Below are 18,855 nucleotides of genomic sequence, written 5' to 3' on the forward strand. Positions count from 1 at the left end.
CCCCCCCCCAGACTGGGTACCTTCTATCCTTCAACTTCAAAGTTTCCTGGATCCTTCTCCATCTTCTCCACTGTACAGGTAAGCCCATCTATTTTCCCGTTAGCTCTCCCTGTACCTTCCACTTCTTTGCTTCAGCTTCTCCCTTTCCCTGGACTTTCTTCTCATTTTTCAGTACAGTGTGCACATACTTGCTCACTGAAGCATTTCATATCTGCTCTAAAGTCCTTGTAAGAGATTCCTAACATGAGTCATCCTGTTGTTAGCATATATTAGTTATCTCTTTCACTTTGAGTTTGAGATTTTTTTGGCTCCTGGTATGAATTTTTTATTAGAATCTTGATATTAGGGGCAGTATATTTTAAGACTGGATTGTAGTTCAGTCTTGTGTTCATACTGTTAAACTCTGCTCTGGTATGTACAAGTTAGTGCCACCTTCTTACTGCCTGTTGGAGTGGATGCTGGTGACACCACCACCATCAGCTGACATCAAGGTGGGGGACTTCTGGGTATTGCTGGACAGGGTGGGATTGAAGCTTCATTAAAAGGCTTGCTGCCATTTGTCCCTATCCAGGAGGAGGAGGAGTGTCTCCTGCTGCTAGGCATGCCAGGTGAGGACTGAGGCCCACTGGGCTCCACTGATGGGTGGGACTGGAATAAGGACAGGGATTCATTACCAGCTGGGGGGATCCATGTCCCAGCTCCCCTGGCCTTCCTAGACCTGCTGGAGGTAGCAGACTGGGGTACAGGTGGAAGTCTGAGATCTCTATTTGGCCTTTGCTGGTGAGGGCTTGGGCTGGAGCTGCAGATGTTTCTGTATAGGTTGCTGGCGTGGGGTGGTTATTGTCTTAAAATTCTGTCTTGCTAGGCTTCCCTTTGCCCAGTCCTTTGGCTCAAGAGAGCAAGCCTTCCCTGGGCCTTTTCTATTTTATCAGTCAGGGTCTCTGTGTTACTTGCTTCTCCAGCATCAAGTCTGGGACACATGAGGCGCCCACCTCACAGTATGACCATCATGGGGTTTCCCTTGAGTTCTGAGGTTACCGGCTGGTCTCTCTTCTCCTTGCCACCTTCCAGAACCTCTTTTTTTAAAACCAGGGATTGAACCCTGGGCCTCTGCTCTAAGCTGCATCTTTTCCCTCAGTATTTTGAGGCAGGGTCTCCCTAAATTGCTAAGTTCCCTGGGCTGGACTCGAAACTATAATCCTCCTCCTGCCTCAGCTTCTCAGAGCTTATAGGTGTGCACTGCCATGCCTAGCTACCTTCCAGGATCTAACGCTGGCTTCATACATAATATCTAGAGCTTTTAGGTGCGCTTAGTAAGAAGAAAGGGGAAACCACCTTGGCCATCTTCTTTCCACCAACTGAAGCTCAAGCTCTTCACTTATCTATTAAAATTATATTGGTGTTTCCTCTGAAATGGCACTAGAGACGATTTTGTTTTTTCAGAGTGTCCCACAGACTGCACACACAGAGGTCTATGTCGCGGCTTCTTCCTGCAGTTGTAATGGGCTGTCTCCCCACACAGGAGGTGGTCTTTCACCATAGAGGCCAGGAATTCACAGTCGGAGGGGCTCCAAATGCCCTCCCACCAATTATTCTCAAGCACACTATGTCCTGATTTCTAAATTTCTGGGAACAGACTAGAAGTCTAAGAATGGAATTATTTCTAACTTTTAATTCAATAGAGATACATTAAGGCTCTGCGAACCAAAGTATTGCAAATAACCATAAAATGTTTCCATGATGACATCCGGTTCTTATCCCCCATGAGGGCAAGAACACAGTGTTGACATTCTTGAGTTGTTGGAGGGAAGTTTAGTTTGTACAGATATTTCGAAAAACAATTTCCCATGTGTTCCAAATCTTTAAAAATATTCTGACCCACCATCTTTATTCCTGCAAATTGATGTAAAGAAGACAGCCTTTCAGTAAGAAAAGAAGGAGGCAAAAACATTTGATACAACATTATTTATAATAATAAGGAATTAGAAATAACCCAAGTATCCAGCTAAGAGGAATAGGGTAAATTTAAATTATGGTCCCTTTATTAGAGGGAATACCATGAGGCTATCAAAGGGGATCTTTCTAAGGAGTTCAGAGTCATACAGAAAATTCTCGATATAGTAGGTGAAAAGTATAAGCAAAACTCTTACATATGGTGGGACTGCACCACACTCCATTAGAAATAGCACCAATGTCTACTCAGATTAGAAGGGTGGAAAAAAGAAGCTAAAACTGTTAAGTGGGATTGCGTAGGTGTTGTTAGGAATATAGGTACATTTTTTACTTTTTCCCCTCCATTTATAGTTTTTCTAAGCTTTCTTTTTTTGAGCATGTGTTATTTTTATGGCAACCAGTATAAAAGCGCGCAGGAGACTGAATCCACAGATGGCGCTGGGTGTGTGCATTTCAGCAGTCCCACTCTTGTCCCTCAAAGGCATGACGTGGAATGGTAATGAGAGCCCCGCTTCCGTGATAACACTGCCGAGGTGTGGGCCCGAGAGGCACTCACAAGTCTGACTGCAGAAGGAGGTTAGGAAGCGCAGCAAAACCTCCCCACTGATCCTGCTGCTGATCTGAGCAGTGAGCCCCATCCCCCCAGGACCTGCGCTGACCCCCGGGCCAGCACCCACGCTACCTTTTCCAGCTGGGATGTGCTGTCCTCACAGGCCTCCCTGAGCAGGTCACGTGCCCTGCCAAGGTCTCCCTGTCTGTATGCGGTGTGAATGCCCTCCGTCCCAGGAGGCCGCGGCGCTGTTGAGTCCCCTCCTGGCGTAGATGGCTTGCTGCCCATGTCCCTGGCACCTGTGTGGGAGGAAGCACACACACAGAGTCACTGTCACAGCCAGTGTGGTTTGGGAGTCATCGGAAATGACAGTGATGCAGTGTTGATGACAATTCTGGGGGCTGCAGGGACAAGAAAGCATGGCCTTGAAATGCTGCCCTCACCCAGTGCCTTGGGGACCTGCAGCCTTGTGGGAACAGACTTCCCGGGCTGGAGCGGAAGCCAGGAAGTCCGCAAAGGCAGCAGGCAGATGCGCGCAACTCGGGGCTCTGCAGCGAAAACGCTGCCATCTGGAGCCCAGCCAGCGCATGAGGGCAGCTGGCTGGTGGGAGGCTGCTGGCTTTCCTCAGAGTAAGGTGGAGGAGCTGGGGCTTCAGGGGACAGCAGGTGGCCCCTGACAAACATCCTCGTAGCTGGGAGGGGGAGGCAGAGTAATCCTGAGGGAACGGAAATCCTCTTTCCCTATGTAGAAATCCTCAAAAGGGCACAGGATTTTGTTTCTGCAGCCCTCATTTTGCACCTGCCTTCCAAAACATGCCATACTACAATGTCAGGCAACTCCTTGACACTCTGGGCCCTAAGCATGTGTGGACCACAGTTGTGACCGGCCTATGCTGTCCCCAAGTATCTCCCGGCTCTGCCCTTCAGGGCATCTGAGCTGTGGCTTGGCTGCAGATGCATCCCTGTTCTCTAATGGTGTACATTTGACTGTCCTGGGTGGAAAAGATGTGGGGCTTCTGTGGGCCAACTGAGCATGTGGGGCCTCTGGAGAGGAGAAGCAAGTCTTATAGAAGGTTGCGGCACTGCCAGCCATCTGTAAATGTACTTACTGAGCAGCCAGGACATGGGTGATCCCTGCACCGGGCACTGAAGACACAGACATAAAGGAGCTCTGTCCCTATCTAACGTGCTCCAGAACAGGTTAATGATTAGGAATCTGTGGGCCCGAAAGGCTAACCAAGAAGCTTTCGAAGTTCCCTGAACATCTTGAAGTTGTGCGCAAAAGTTGTAACTCGTGTGTGTGTGTGTGTGTGTGTGTGTGTGTGTGAGATTTTCTTTCTCCGGGGAGAAGATTCAAGGGCTTCCCAGATGTCCATAAGGGTTAGTGAACCAGAGCGACAAGCTTTATTGCTGTAGGTACTACAGAAAAGCCTATCACGAGTGAGGAGTTAAATTCTGATTGCATTGAGTGCTCGTAGAAATAGGAAGAGAATGCTATCATTCCTGGCTGGGTTCACTCAACCAATAAGAGGCAAACTGACTGTGCTCTCAACTCTCAGAGCGGGCAGGACCTGCTCTTCTCACAGCTACCTCTGTGAAGGAAAAGGCTTGCGGTTATTTTGTTTTATTTTTCTGTATTTGGTACAGAGTCTACAGGGTCTCACTATGTAGTTCAGACTTTTAGTGATCCTCCTGTTTTCAGCCTGCCAAGCACTGGGATTATAGGTACATGCCACCGCCAGTCTCAGTCACCATCTCAGTGTGTCCCAGGGGCAGGGCTGGAATGGCGTGCTGGGGATTGAACCCCAGCCGCTGTGCTTTGCCTTAGCAGGTGCTTTAGTCTGCTGAGCTATCTGGCCAGCCCGCTTTTAATTATTTTTGAAGGGTAAGTGCTGAGTAAGGTTGGCTTCCAAACATACACATTGCAAAAATAAACCACATATAGCAGCTAACATGGAAACATTAATTTATTTACAGTAGTATAAAATTATATTCTGAAAAATTTAAGAAAACTCTGTGAAACTAAAAACTCTGTAAAACACTAAAACTTTGTAAAACTCTCTAAGAAAAGCTTAAGCAGGACATATATAATAGGTGGACATCCCATGTTCATGGATAAAAACCCCCCAATACTGTTAAGATGTCAGTTCTTCCTGATTTCATCGATAGATTCAACTTAATCTCAACTGTAAGTCTAAAGTGCTTTTTGGGTGTGTAGAAATTGACAATGTGATTTTCAAATGTATATGGAAATTTGAAGAACCTCAAGTATCCAAAGCCATCTTGAAAAAGAGTTGGAGAATTGATCCTACCTGATTTCAAGACTTACTGTAAAGCTATGGTAATTGAGACAGTGCGGCATCAGTATAGACAAACAGCTCCCTTGGGCCAGAATAAAAAGCTGAGAAATGGACTTGTATTTACATATCGAATCAATTTTGACAAGGATGCCAAAGCAATACAATGGGAAAAGCGAAGTCTCTTCAACAAATAGTGCCAGTATATTGGACATCCTCAATGGATAATAAAAAACAAATCCATGTGCTCTACTTCCTGTTATACACAAAATTCATCTGCGATGGATCATGGACCTAAACATAAAGGCTAAAAGAGTAAAGCTCCTCAGAAAGCACACAAATGAGTACTTATAATCTGAAGGGAAGCAAGGGTCCTTTGATGGATGCTATGGTTTGCGTGTGGTTTGTGATGCACAAGGGCCCACTGTGATGAAAGCCCTGGTCCCTGGGGTGGGACTATTAGAAAAGGTGGTCAAGTCTTTAAGGACAGGCCTTCTGGGCCCTCAGGTCACCAAGAATATTCAGTAGCTTCGCCTGCGACCCATTGATAGTTATTCTCGAAGAGTTGCTGTTGGAGGGGGACTCCTGCCCCTTTCTTTCCTCTCTGTTCCTGTTTCTGCGCCTGCTCCCACGAGTGTCCCACCATTTGCCATACTCCATGAGGTCCTTATCAGAACTAAGCAGATGCAGATTTCATGACCTTGGGCCACACAAGCTGAGTGCTAAATAAAGCTCTTTTTCTTAATAACTATCCTCTGTCAGGTATTTTGTTATAGTGACAAAAAGTAGACCAATACAAGGGACCACAGAAAATAATAACCAAGAAAAGGAAAAGTGTAAATTGAGACTTCACCAAAATTTAAAACTTACTCATCAAAAACCAAAATAAACCAAGCCAAAAGAAACACTACTTAAAGATGAATAGGCCAAAAAAAGAAGAAAAAAAGATGAATAGGCAAATTACAGATTGGAATAGAATACTTGTAAAACATATCTGAAAATGTATGGTTTTTAGGATGTAAAAACGGCTATAATTCAATAATAAAAAGACAAAAATTCAATTAGAAATGGGCCAAGATTTGATCAGTGGAAGATATTCAAAGAGCTTAACAACCTTAGTCATCAAGGAAATTCAAATTAAAAGCACAGTTAGACACCACAACACTCCCAACAGAACAGCTAACATTTTTTAAAGACTAACTGTATTTGGTGAAGATGGGGAACAACCCCAGTGCTCATAACTTATTGGATAAAGAGTGGAATGCCACAGTAACCCTGGAAAGAGCTCTTGTGGTTTCTTATAAAACTCAATATACACTGACCCCACGATTCACAATTCCATCCTTAGATATCTACCCAAGACAACCATGTCCAAAGAAGTTACCTAAGAATGTTCATAGCAGCTTTAGTCACAATATGTCCAAGCTATAAATAGGCCCATGGCCCACCAACAGGAGACAGAACTGGAGAAAATGTGGTGCAGTGGCTACTCAACAATAAGGAATAAAAATGAACTATTGATCTGTAAGATGACTGATATGTATCTTAAAACCATAATGCTGAGTGAAAGAAACGTTGCACAAAATGATACCACTTATATACTGTTCTTATTTGCATTAAAAAACGAACATCAGAGGAATGTAGCTTGGGTGCGGGGAAGCCAGGGCAGTGGGTCAGAGAAAGGGGATTGTCTGGCGTGGGAGTTCCTTGTCTTGCTGGGGTTTGCATCACATGGGTGCTGCACTTGTCAAAACTGACCAGCAAGTCCACTTAAAATCTGTGAGTTTTCATTTGATATAAGCTTTAATTTAAAAAGCAACTGGAAACAATTCAAAGCTTAGTTGACAATCTGCGAGCTGAAGTACTTAAGGGTGAAGGGTCCGGATATTTACGACTTAAGTTGAAATGCATTAAAAATGGGATGGATGGGGGCTGGGGATGTGGCTCAGCAGCTTAAGCGCCTGCCTGGCTAGTGCAAGGTCCTGAGTTGGATCCCTTGTACTGCAAAAAAAAGGATCGATAGAAATGTGAGAGAGCAATTGTCACAGTGTTTACAGCATCTTTAGGGGATGTGCACAGGGGTGTGCACTGGCTCATTCTTTCAGTGTTACTGTAAGTGTGAACATTTTCACGATGACGCATTGGGAGAAAAGGTGAGTTACGTAGTAAACCCTGCATGCGGGGCCCGCAGCAGGACACACCGAAGGTGTTCCGCCACCAGCAGAGAAAAGCCTGTTGTGCAGGAAGGCAGAGACAAGCTGCTTACAGAACAAAGGTCCTGAGTATTACCCAGGGCTACTCACCCTAAGCTGTGATATGCCCCATTTCCAGGGCAGCATGCTGAAAATCCTTAAAAATAGATCCTCACACGCAACCAACACCATTCCTGAAATGCCAGTGCAGGATTGCGAGGTTTAAGTGGAGATTACTGTATTTGACTTTGTTTTTTTTTTTTTTTGGGGGGGGGTCCTGTGTATTTCTGGAAAGAGGAAATCAGGCCAAAGCTTTGTGTATAAGAGTTTATACATGTGAGTAAGGCGGTGTTGCTTCCCCGCCCCACACTGACAGCCCCATGAATTATTCAGTCAGAGACCCTGAGACTGCTAAGAGCAGGCTGCAGTGAGGGAGGCCGTCAGCAGGGGTGAGGAGGAGGTGGAATCAAGCCAGTGTCTTCCACCAGGAGACACTTCATTATGTCATGGCTCACCTTCCAGAATTAAATAAATATTCTCTTTATCTAATAAGGGCAAGTGGGTGGGGGCAAGTGCTTGTGCACGACCAAGCAGGAAGTGACCTCTCCTCCTCCGGTTAAGAACATCAATGCAAACAGCTAAACCTTTAAATCCAAGTAAGGAGACACCGTGCCGGGGGGACTTAGGGCACGGGAGGTCACGTGATACGTGTGACGCTACAAGGGCCATCTCCTTTAACGTGATGCTGGAAGATGCCTATGCACGTGGACAAATAAGAAGGACCTGGGGTAGCTCCTGCTGAGTCTCCACACTGTTCAGCGGTGTGCTTTTCAGTTCGGAATTGGGTTTTCTTAAGTTGTGTGGCAACACTGAACATTCACTCTCACTGACCCTGCGCTAGGGCTCTAGTCGGATTGAATTGTTGGAAGAATCCGATGAGAACATCCTTGAACACATTTAATTTAATCTTACAGTTTTATTTAATTTATAGAGATTATGAGTAGAATAGTTAAAGGCTTATTTAGGATAAAAGGAAAAAAACCCAATGTGTTAGTAATGAGCATTAAGGATAGGCTGGGAAGAACTAATGACAAAATTAGAAAAGACTCTCTAAGTTCTTTGTCATGGAACGATATATCATCGCCTTATTTAAACTTCAAAGAAATTTCACAGTTAATAAAACATTCTCATTGAAAATTTAAATAATACAGAAATATATAAAAAGCAGAAATCTCTCCTGTCACCATAAGACACTTTTTCTTAGGGGAGGTTTTTATTTATTTTATTTTATTTATTCACTTATTTTGTTTGTTTGTTTTTGGTGCCAAGGACTGAACCCAAGGCTTCCAGCTTGCTAGGCAAGCATTCTACGGTTGAGCCAAATCCCCAGCAACTAAGACACTTTTTCTTAGAAGCAGGTATTCTCATAGAAAAAAAACTTTTTTTAATCAAAAGTACTACAGTTTTGTATCTGAGAATCAGTTATTACACTGAGATATATTTAAACAATTGGAGATTATTCAGTTACTCCTACTTGCTTAAATCAATTTTCTAAGTAAAATTCATCAGTTTGTTCAGTTCCAAGTGTACTATTAATACAGATTTAAAATGCAGTAAAGCCTCACAGCTCTAAATATATTCCTAATGCAGATTTAAAATTTTTATTAAAACATGTAAACCACTCAAATTTACTCTATTTCCATAACATAGCAATGTCCCAAATAAATAGCAAGAGCTACTCGCAAGAGAACACATCATTGGGGTAGTTCAAATTGAAGCATTATTTTCTGTTCTGTGTGTTACAATTTGTATCATTTCCCACAATAGCAATAAAGCTTTTCAATGAGCACGTGCACACAGATAATCATAAACAGGCATCTCAGGCAAACAGGCATTTGCCTTCACTGCAAATCAGCGCGCTTAACCAAGTATTTAACTGAGTAACGGAAAAGACGTGTAAGCCAACAACACAGTTCTTTAAAAAAAAAATTAGCTGATGGTGCTTGTTTGATTTCAGTAAATCATCAATTAGAAGTCGGAACTAGCAAGCAAATGTAACTGCAGCGAGTGGCTCACGTTAGGGCGATGACACGTAGAGTTGTTTCAGAACAGAGGAGATGTGTACGGCAAGCTCTGAGCTCGGAAAGCCTCCTATTCCCGGCTGATCACAAGTTGCGATGCCCACTATATCTGCTGCGGTAGGTGTTGGACATGAATAATGCATTAAAGTTCATTATGGGAAGAAGTAGTTGGTGTCCTTTTAAGGGCGTTTTAAAGCCGTAGAGCATCACTCTGTCCTTCCTTTTTGCTTTCAACGTAAGGTTCTGATCCTAAGCAAAAGCTTCCAGCCCCGCCGTGTGTCCCGTGCTGTCAGCCATATCTAGGAGAGATGGGTGTAGCTGCTAATAACTCAGCATCCAAATACGATTGCCATAATCCAGGTTTTAGAGAAAAAGATTAATCTGTCTTTTTTTTTCTTCAGAAACAAATTATTTTAACTACAGAAAACCTAACAGAAATGAGTTGTCTTTCAGTATGTTGCTGTAAACAGAATTCCACAGATCCCATGGCAAACGCGTGCCTGTGAAGACCAGGTCCCTCGTCCCCAGGGGAGGGCACCGCGCTGTCCTGGCACAGCTCAGAAGAGCTTCCTTTGTCTGCTGGTCTCTGTCCTGTGTCCTGGTGTCATTCTTTCCTTTTCTTCCTGAATTACAGGATTTGTTAAATCATCTCTCCTGAGATAATGACTATAATTTTTGTATTTACTGTTTTATTGTAAAATTCATGGCAGTGGGGAAGTGCTATGACAGTGGCTTTAGCTCTTTAAGTTTTAATGAAATCAGTGTGTGTGTGTGTGTGTGTGTGTGTGTGTGTGTGTCTTTCCTTCCTATCAAAGCAGGCATGCCCAATGAAAGGCAGATGTTTGTCAATGCAAATGTACAACACCCTCACATTTCAGAAACGTATTTTCGTCTCTTAGAGAAGATACTGCTATTTTATTTGCACAACTGTGGTATTTTGAAAACTGCATTCCCTTCCATCAATTGAGCAGTAAAAAGTGAAAATAAACCCTCAACCCCCAGCTCACCGCAGAACATACACAAGTAAACTTCAAGATGCCACCAACCTGCTCATTGCTGCTTAAGGACTTTCCTGTGCCATCTTCCACTGAGTCCTCACGTGGTCACAGCACCAGGAGCAGGGTGGGGTCCTCCTGAAGGTGATGCTCTCTCTGCACTTCGGGGGCTGGCCTCCGTGGCCCCGGGGTGACAGGGCTTGCCCAGGCCGGGTGCTTCTGTTTTCCCTCACTATCATTCGGGGGGTTTTCGCCTCAGCAGCAGTTTTCATCTCTGGGTCGCATTACAGTGAAATTCAACCCTTTATTCTTCAGGGAAGGCGCAGAGGTTGCAGAGTGTGCAGGGAAGGGAGGGGACACAGCCCCCAGGGTGACCCTCAGTGGCCATTCCTCTCTAGCTCCAGATGGCCCGACCTCAGCCCCATCCTGTTGCCCCCTCTGCCAGCACTGGAAAAGGAAGCAAGGGGCTGGTGGTGCTCACAAGGACCAGCTCTGTCTCAGAGGTGAGCGGGTCTCCCTCCAGCGAAGGGCTGCCACCACCAAATCACTGGAAACGTGATTCTCACCAAAGCACTGGAAATTTTTGTTAATGAAAGAGAGATGGAGCTGGGACTGGGGGCATTTAGAAACATATTTAGGCCCTCTCAAAATTTAAAACAGTACCCCAAAAGGGGGATGGGCAGATGCAAAGGCCCTGGGTTCAATCCCCAGGACTGGAACAAATGAAAAGGAGATGGGTGGGTATATATACAAGAAGTTCCTGGAAAACCACATGTAAAACTGCTAATTTTCTTTAGTAATATAAGTCATAATTAATCCCAACATGCCACGTTATATCCACCTGATCCTGTGAAAAGTTTAAAGCCTTCTAACTTTTGTGACTGGCCAGAGTGTGTGACACTGACACATCGTATGGGGAATGCCTGGCATGTCCCTTTCAGAAAACAACGTGCAAATCTCTTCAAGGTGACCGCGGGGGCAGGTCCTACAGCTTCAGTGTGGTTTTCTTCCCTAAGAAGTCACATCCAGAAAGAATGTAGTGCAAAGGAAAATACCCATTCCTGAGCTCCAGGCCACGTCACCTGGGAGCAGGAGGAGAAGCCTCCACACCAGGAAACGCACAAGCCAGGGAAGCAGGGAGCGATTCACAGCAAAGTCATGCCCAGGGCATGCAGGACTGTGGCCCTGATCCGTGCCACTGAAGGTGGGGCTCATGGCAATGCTGAGAGGTCCTGGCTGCCACTCTGAGGATGAGGACACAGGTTCCCAAGGTTACAGAATGCTAGAGGGGCAGGAGCAGGCAGAAGCAGAGCCCTTTGACCCAGTCCCAGAGTTTCCTCTTCTCTGTTACCAGGCTCCCAGGTGAGGGACAGCTGGGTAGTGTTAAAGCTGATGGTGCTGGGGCTGGGGAGATAGCGCAGTGGTACAGCACCTGCCCGGCAAGCGCAAGGTCCTGAGTTCCATTTCTGGCACCGAATAAAAGAGCAACCAACCAACCAATGACAACAACAAAATACTGATGATGATGGAGATTGAGGAGAAGGACAGGAATTACTTATCACACATGCTGAGCATAGCAGATGAGGCATGCAGGATAAAATAGTGGAAAAACTGCACAAGACTGACACTGAAAATAGGCCACATGAAAGCACTTATTTATTATGGGTTAGTAGAACATCGGTGATTCAGACGTTTGGAGAAAAGGCCCCTCATGAGTATAAACTGTGTACAGCCATATACATGGCTATGAGCTTTGGTTGTAAATCCTGACCCTTTCTCTTTAAAAAGACCTAAAGGGCACACATGAAAACATAAATGGCAGTCCTGGCTGCCTTCAGCAGGTGAAATGACTGGAAATTTTTTCTGTTTGTGTTTTTCTGCATTGTCCGATACACTGGGCTTTTGCAATGAAGGGAAAAACATATATTAAAAGATGAAATGCATCTAGAACAGCTTCACTGCGCCCAACCTGGCTTGTGGAGCCAATTCTGCAATGGGACTGAGCAAGCAGGAGCAACTGTTTGTTCTGGGTTCTCAAAGTTTTGAGATCATTGCCCTAGAACCAAGGACATAGAGCAAGAAAAGTTTGCAGGTCAGCAATTGGCAGCAGTGTTTCAGGTTTTACAAGAGAAAATAAAAGTTTGTGATAGTTGTTCATCATTGGTGCCATTTGCTCACCCTCCAAGTTGCGCTAAGAAATGTCACATGGATACCTACCTTCCTCCCAACACCTATGCAAGACGGGGCTTCTCATACTGTGCTGCTGTTCAGGGTAGTGAAAGAATCAGCCCCCAACAACAGTGCTCAGATCCGGACCACTGCTGCCAAAGCCCCGCCTTGTGCATTCTAAGCTACGCACTCTGAGCAAACACAAGAGTCTGATTGGACATGCAATATGCTGGGCAGGAGGTGGCAACTGAGAGGTGAAATGATCCTGTCTCACTGGATGGAAAAGCCAGAGAGAAAGGGGAACCAGTTCTTTCATGAAATTTCTGCAGTACAAAAAGACAAGCATGCACTAAAAGCACAAGCACTCACTAAAAAGATGAGTCTTTCCTAACTTTAGTTCCTCTTCCAAAAATTCACTTACTCATTGCTCATTCATTCTACGTATATAAGAAGTAAGTAAAACCTCCCAGGTGCTCAGCTAGGTGTTGGGCACACAGCTCACCGAGATACACAGGAGCAGCTCAAGTGGAATGCTGGCTACATCCCAGAGGTTACTTTTTTTTAATTTAAAAAATATTTTATCAAGCATGTTATATCTTTAAATAGCACAATGAGGAGGTAACACTTCAAAATAAATAATAAGTGGAATTGTACAACTTCCTTCACAACACTATTATTTTCAATCATTGTCCTGTAGGCCAACAAGTCTGTTATATTTTGGTATATTATCTTTTTTAAATTTTTATTTCATTTATTTTTTTTTCCATAATTTTATTGAGAAACAAATAGCAATGAGACAGTTTCAAACTAAATTGGTAGGACAGTTTCAATAATTCACACATTGCATACATTCTTCCTAGTGGTTAATTGCTGTACAAGATGCGGACATGATATCCTACTTACAAACACCATTAGAACAAATCACTCTATTCATTAAGAGAATGTAACTATGTATCTATCCTAAGCACTTTGAATGCACAGATACAAAATGGACAGTCATCTGTACCCCCTTTTTTGTTAAGTTCTGTTATTTGAATATTATAGGTGTGTAAACTCAGTAAAATGTCCTAAAAGAGTCCAGTAGCCCATAATAGTATTGGGTCTTCCGCTTGACTGGCAATGTCAGAAACTGTTGACCTCAGTCCCCTACAGCTCAACATAACAGCATGGCTTTACTTCTTATATTTTGTTTTTATACTTTTCTGCTGGATGGTTAAGACCAAGGTAAAGCAGGACCTATGCAACAAGAGTTGTAGCTTTTGGGTCTGATAAGGTCAGTGAAATCCCCTCAAGATTTATCCTGAGATCCTGTACCTCAGATTGTAGAACCTTTGTCAGTGTCAGTCATGTGGATGAGTCACTTGGCCAATCTGTGAAAGCCTGAGAGAATGTTTTCTCTCCATGTGACTCTCCTTAGGCACACTCTACATCATTGATCACTTTCCTCTTTGGCCCCATAATCTCCTTGATCAGAAAATTTGGGACACTACCGAGTTACATGATGTTACCGAGGTTACTTTTAATCAGCGATAGCAAAAACATGCTCTTCAGCAAGGTGGGATGCTTGGGGGACTTACGACATCAGCAGACAATACTGAGCTGATCAGGAAGGAAAAGCCATCTGTCTGCAAGAATGTAAATCATGGAAACAGAGCAGCTCCTCTACTCGGTACCCACCGATGTAGTATGAAATGGGAAATCTAAGGATACAAACATTTAAAGAACCATTCCTATTCTGACCATTCAAGGAATTAATCTTAGTCATACACACTGAAGAGTTAGGGTACAATCTGACATACTAATCCTGCTTCCAAGAAGTTGACTCTAAAGGACCAATTCTCCACATTTAAAATATACCATGCACATACCAAAAGCAACACAAATAAAGAATGCAGTACTATTTAGTACTGCAAGGATTGGAGGTTGAGGCAATCATGAAATGCATTAAAGTGGACAAATGCAGAAAAACCAAACCAGCATGAAGACCCCTCAGTGATGACACTGCTTTTCATTTTTTTCCTGTATATAGTTTTATTTTATTTTATTGAGAAACAAATATCAATGAGATAGTTTCAAAACTGATTAATAGGCCAGTTTCAATAATTAATACATTGTACATTGTTATCTTCTCAGTGGTTCCCTGTAGTACAAGATGCAGACAGAATATCCTGTCCAAATATTATCAGTATAAATCTTTCTTATTGAATTAAGCGAACGTAGCTGTGTATGTATCCTAACTATTTTGCATATACAGATACAAAATGTTTCTTCCTTTGTATTGCTTTTGTTTAGTCCTGTCAGATATGGGTACTCCATTGGCATGTAAGTACTATAGGTGCGTGAATTCAGCTAAACAATCCAACACAGTCTAGCAGTCCACAATAGTAGTGGGTTATCCGCAGAAGTTGTTGACTTGAGCCTTTCACAGACACTGCTTTTCCTTTGTCCTGGATTTTGAGGTCATACTTTTGATACCTCTTTTTCCTTTTGCATTTGTTTCTGTATTATTAGTATAATAGGAAGGTTTTTTAAAAGTAAACTCAACTTCCTCCAAGGACAATGGACACAATGGAAGAAAATGTTTCAAATTTAAGCTGAGGCACCAAGGCTTTTCCTCGAGTGTCCTCCCCTGAGAAATGTGCTGGAGAAAATATGCAGTGACAGAAAAGGAGCTGTGTTCAAGTCAGACTTGAGCTCAAGTTCCAGCTTGATTGGCCAATAGCTTCTTGGCCTTTGGCAAGCAAAAAGTTTGAGTGTCGCCTTCTAGTTAAAAAAAAAAAACAAAAAGCACATATAAAAGATTTTGCAAAACATACAACCAACCTACAAACAAACAGAATGGGCGGGCACACATACCTCCCTCCACCAGTGCCTACGAGTCAGTTCACTGCACTTCTAGTTCTTTTTTTTTATGATTCTTTTTTTTTTAAAGGTACACTCAGATTCTTTTATTTATTTATTTTTAATATTTATTTATTTATTTATTTATTTATTTATTTATTTATTTAGTGTGTGTGTGTGTGGCCAGCTCAGCCCACCAGGGGGCGGGGGCTGGCTGGCATGTGGTGCTGGGGGATTGAACCGTGGTCCCTGTGCTTTGCTTAGCTTAGCTTGTTCTAAGTAGATGCTTTAGACCACTGGGCCATCTCACCAGCCCTTCTAGTTCTTCTTGGGCCCCAAGTTTCTTCCCTTTCTAAGAATGGGGCTCCTGCCTCTTTCCTGTTTGCTACAGTTCTCCTCCCATCTTGGGAACTGGGGCAAATGGCACTCTGCAGAGAGGACTGCAGAATTTCCTGCTAAGCCTTTTCTCCTTCCTCCCCCTGACCTGACCTTCTTCTGCATGGTCTGACCTGGATCTTAGATCATTCCCCTAACCCCCAGGGTCCCTGCCGGCCTCCTGCTCCACCTGGCACTGCCCAGAGGCTGGAGCTCCTCACTCATCATCACAGGTACCTAACGGAGTACGCTGTACACAGCAGGTGCTGGTTAAGCACTTCCTGACTTGGGCATGCTGACCTTCCAGGCCTCTCTCCGAGCCAGGAAGAGGCCCAGCTGTGCTCTTGCCCATGCGCAGGATCGTGTAGCACGGTCTTCCAGGGAGACGCACAGAATTCTCCTGGTGAAAGGAAAATGATTATTTGAGGCCCATTCTGGATTTTTCTTTGAAGAACCACTTCACGGTCGCCCTGAAGCCGGAAGCAACCCCTGCTCTAATAAGGCTATTTCAGTACAATTGTAGGGCTCATATGAGGTCAAAGTTTATACCATTTCAAGATAATATTTTGGGGCTTTCCAATTCATAAAAGGATCTGAGACCTGAGTCACACATACTACTTTGTTTTGTTTTTTGGAACCGGAGAACACATACTACTTTGAAACACGTGTTTGCAAAGCACTCATAGGACGGAGTGCCCTCAACGCACAGGTAGCTCCCGAGACGGACAGAGAAGTAGGAACACCGGGTCCCTCCCTCGTCCTTGTTTGCACCTAGCTGTCCCCTCTGACGCATTTCTATTGTCTCCTTGTTCCTCTTTCCCTCTGCCATGAAACTGGAGGTGATGACAGTGCTCAGATTAAGGGACTTGTGGTCAGGAACAAATGAACAGAAGTATCACCAGCGATCAGAACACCGCTCAACCCTTAACGGGCTTTGAACAAATACTAGGCGCTCTTATCTTCACTGGAAATTAAGTGAGAAAATTGGCCCACGTCTAAACACTGCGAAGCCTGATGTTCTTATCTTACTCCTCCGGCCTCTGAGATCAATTATGTGGATTCAAATGGACAAGTTGGTGGTTTGGGGAATCCTTCTTACTTAGCTGTAGGTCGGATGGGAGTGAAGCCAAAAAATGAAAGACGAAATGCTTGTTCCTAGCACAAGCCAGGACTGAGGAGTATAGACACTCATGCATGGGAACCGATAAATGTCAGCTCCACACAGGACGGCACTTACCACTGGGCAGACTCAGATTCCCGCACGCTGCTCAGCACACAGCCTACGCTCAGTAACTACTCCATGGGCTGACCAGATAGCTCAGTGGACTAAAGCGCCTGCTTAGGCAGAGTGCAGCGGCTGGGGTTCAATCCCCGATACCACAAGCCGTGACAATCCGGCCCCTAGGGTGCGCTAAGATGGCGATTGAGACGGCCTGGTGTTGCACACTTGTAATCCCAGTGCTTGGGAGGCTGAAACAGGAGAATCACTATGAGTCCGATCTATGTAGTGAGACCCTGGACCTGTCTAAATTTTTTTAAAAAAGTAATTACTCCGTATAGATACTATATGTTGAAATGAGGAGACCCGATTGCTAACTCAGACAGTTGCCTTATCTAAAAATGCCAAGTCCTCCCACTATACAAAAATCAAGAAACAAAAGGGAAGATAGCAGAATAGGAAGAAGGAATAAAAGAACTATAGAATGGCAAAAATAAAAATAAAATAAAATGGCATGAATAAGTCTTTATATTTCAGTAATTAAATGTAAATGGATTGCATTTTTCCAATCAAAATAAACAGATCAGCTGAATGGACCAAAACAAGAAGCAGCAATGCGCCACCTACAAGAGACTCACTTCAGGGGCTGGTGAGATGGCTCGGTGGTCTAAAGCACCGACTTAGAACAAGCTTAGCAAAGCACAGGGACCACGGTTCAATCCCCCAGCACCACATGCCAGCCAGCCCCGCCCCCTGGTGGGCTGAGCTGGCCACACACACACACACACACACACACACACACACAAATAAATAAATAAATAAATAGAGACTCATTTCAGCTCAGGGACACACAGAGGCTGACAGGGAGTGGGCAAAGAAAGAAGCCCTGTGCCAATGGTGACTAAGAGAGATCCAAGACAGGATGCTCAGACAACACAGACCTTCAGGTCTGTCACAAGGAACAAAGAGGGTCATTGCATAGTGGTAAATGGTCGGGTCACCAAGAGGATATGACAGTTGTAAATTACTGTGCAACCAGTATTCGAGCACATAAATACATACTGCAAATATTAACAGAACTGAAGGGAAGAACAGATAGCAACACAAAGGTGAAGATTTCAACTACTTTCAGTAATGAATGCATTAGGAAGCCATGGACTTGAATAATATCGTAGGCCCAATGGGCCTAGCAGACATGTGCATGACACTTTAGCCAACAGAAACAGAACACATTTTCTTCTCCAAGCCACAAACGTCGTCACCCAGCACAAAATACTCATTATACAGTAAAACAAGTCTTAACAAATGGAAGAAGGCTGAAGTCACTTCAAGCATTGTTCCTGGCCACAGCTGTATGAAAGTAGAAATTCATCATAGCAGAGGACTATAGCATCCACAAATATGTGGAAAGTAAACAACACACTTGTAGAAAATCAGTGGACCTGGAAAGAAGTCAAAGAGAAATAAAACGTGATTTTGAAACAAATGAAAATGTACATGCAACATACCAAAGCCATGGTATGTAACAGAAGCAGTTCTAAAAGGGAAGCTCATAAAAAGAAGTATCTACATTAGGAAATAAAGAATATAAATTTATACCTTGAGGAACTAGACAGAGAAAGCCCACATTATGAAAAAAAAGCAATAACAGTTGGAACAGAACTAAATGAAATACAGACTGAGGGGAGAGCACGAAATGACCAGTGAAACTCAGTGTTAGTTCTTTTGAAAATAAAAACAGAATTGACAAACTTTTGGCTAGACTAACCAAGAAAAAAAGAGAGGGGGCTTGCATAAATAACAAAGGAGACATTATGACTACTACCATAGATACTAGGGATCATAAGAGACTGTCATGAGCAATGACACACCAACAAATTGGATAAGCTGGAATAAGTAGATGAATTTCTAGAAATGTTCAACTTGCCAACAATGAATCTTGAAGAAACAAGAAATGCAAACAAACCAGTAACCAGTAAGGAGATTGAAACAGTAACCCAAAATCCCCCAACTGAGAAAGGCTCAGGACCAGATGGCTTCATGGGTGAATTCTACTAACATTTAAAGAATCAGTGTTGATTCTTACTAGACTCTTTCTAGACCTACAGAGAATGAAACACTTCCAAACTCATTTCATGGAACTAGAATTATCTTCCTATTGAAGCCAGTAAAATGACACTATA

At 43.6% G+C, this 18,855-nt stretch overlaps 1 protein-coding gene across 1 annotated transcript in view; it reads right to left on the reverse strand.

Annotated features, from left to right (window-relative positions):
* Positions 1-18,855, reverse strand: part of Lrrk1 (leucine rich repeat kinase 1) — a 134,949-nt gene that overhangs the window by 80,043 nt on the left and 36,051 nt on the right. The window contains exon 3 of the mRNA XM_004623448.2: positions 2,636-2,802. Within this exon, the coding sequence (XP_004623505.1) occupies positions 2,636-2,802 (167 nt within the window). The remainder of the gene's footprint in view (positions 1-2,635; positions 2,803-18,855) is intronic.

The sequence above is a fragment of the Octodon degus genome, unplaced genomic scaffold, assembly GCF_000260255.1.
Source record: "Octodon degus isolate 3935 unplaced genomic scaffold, OctDeg1.0 scaffold00002, whole genome shotgun sequence".
Lineage (NCBI taxonomy): Eukaryota > Metazoa > Chordata > Mammalia > Rodentia > Octodontidae > Octodon > Octodon degus.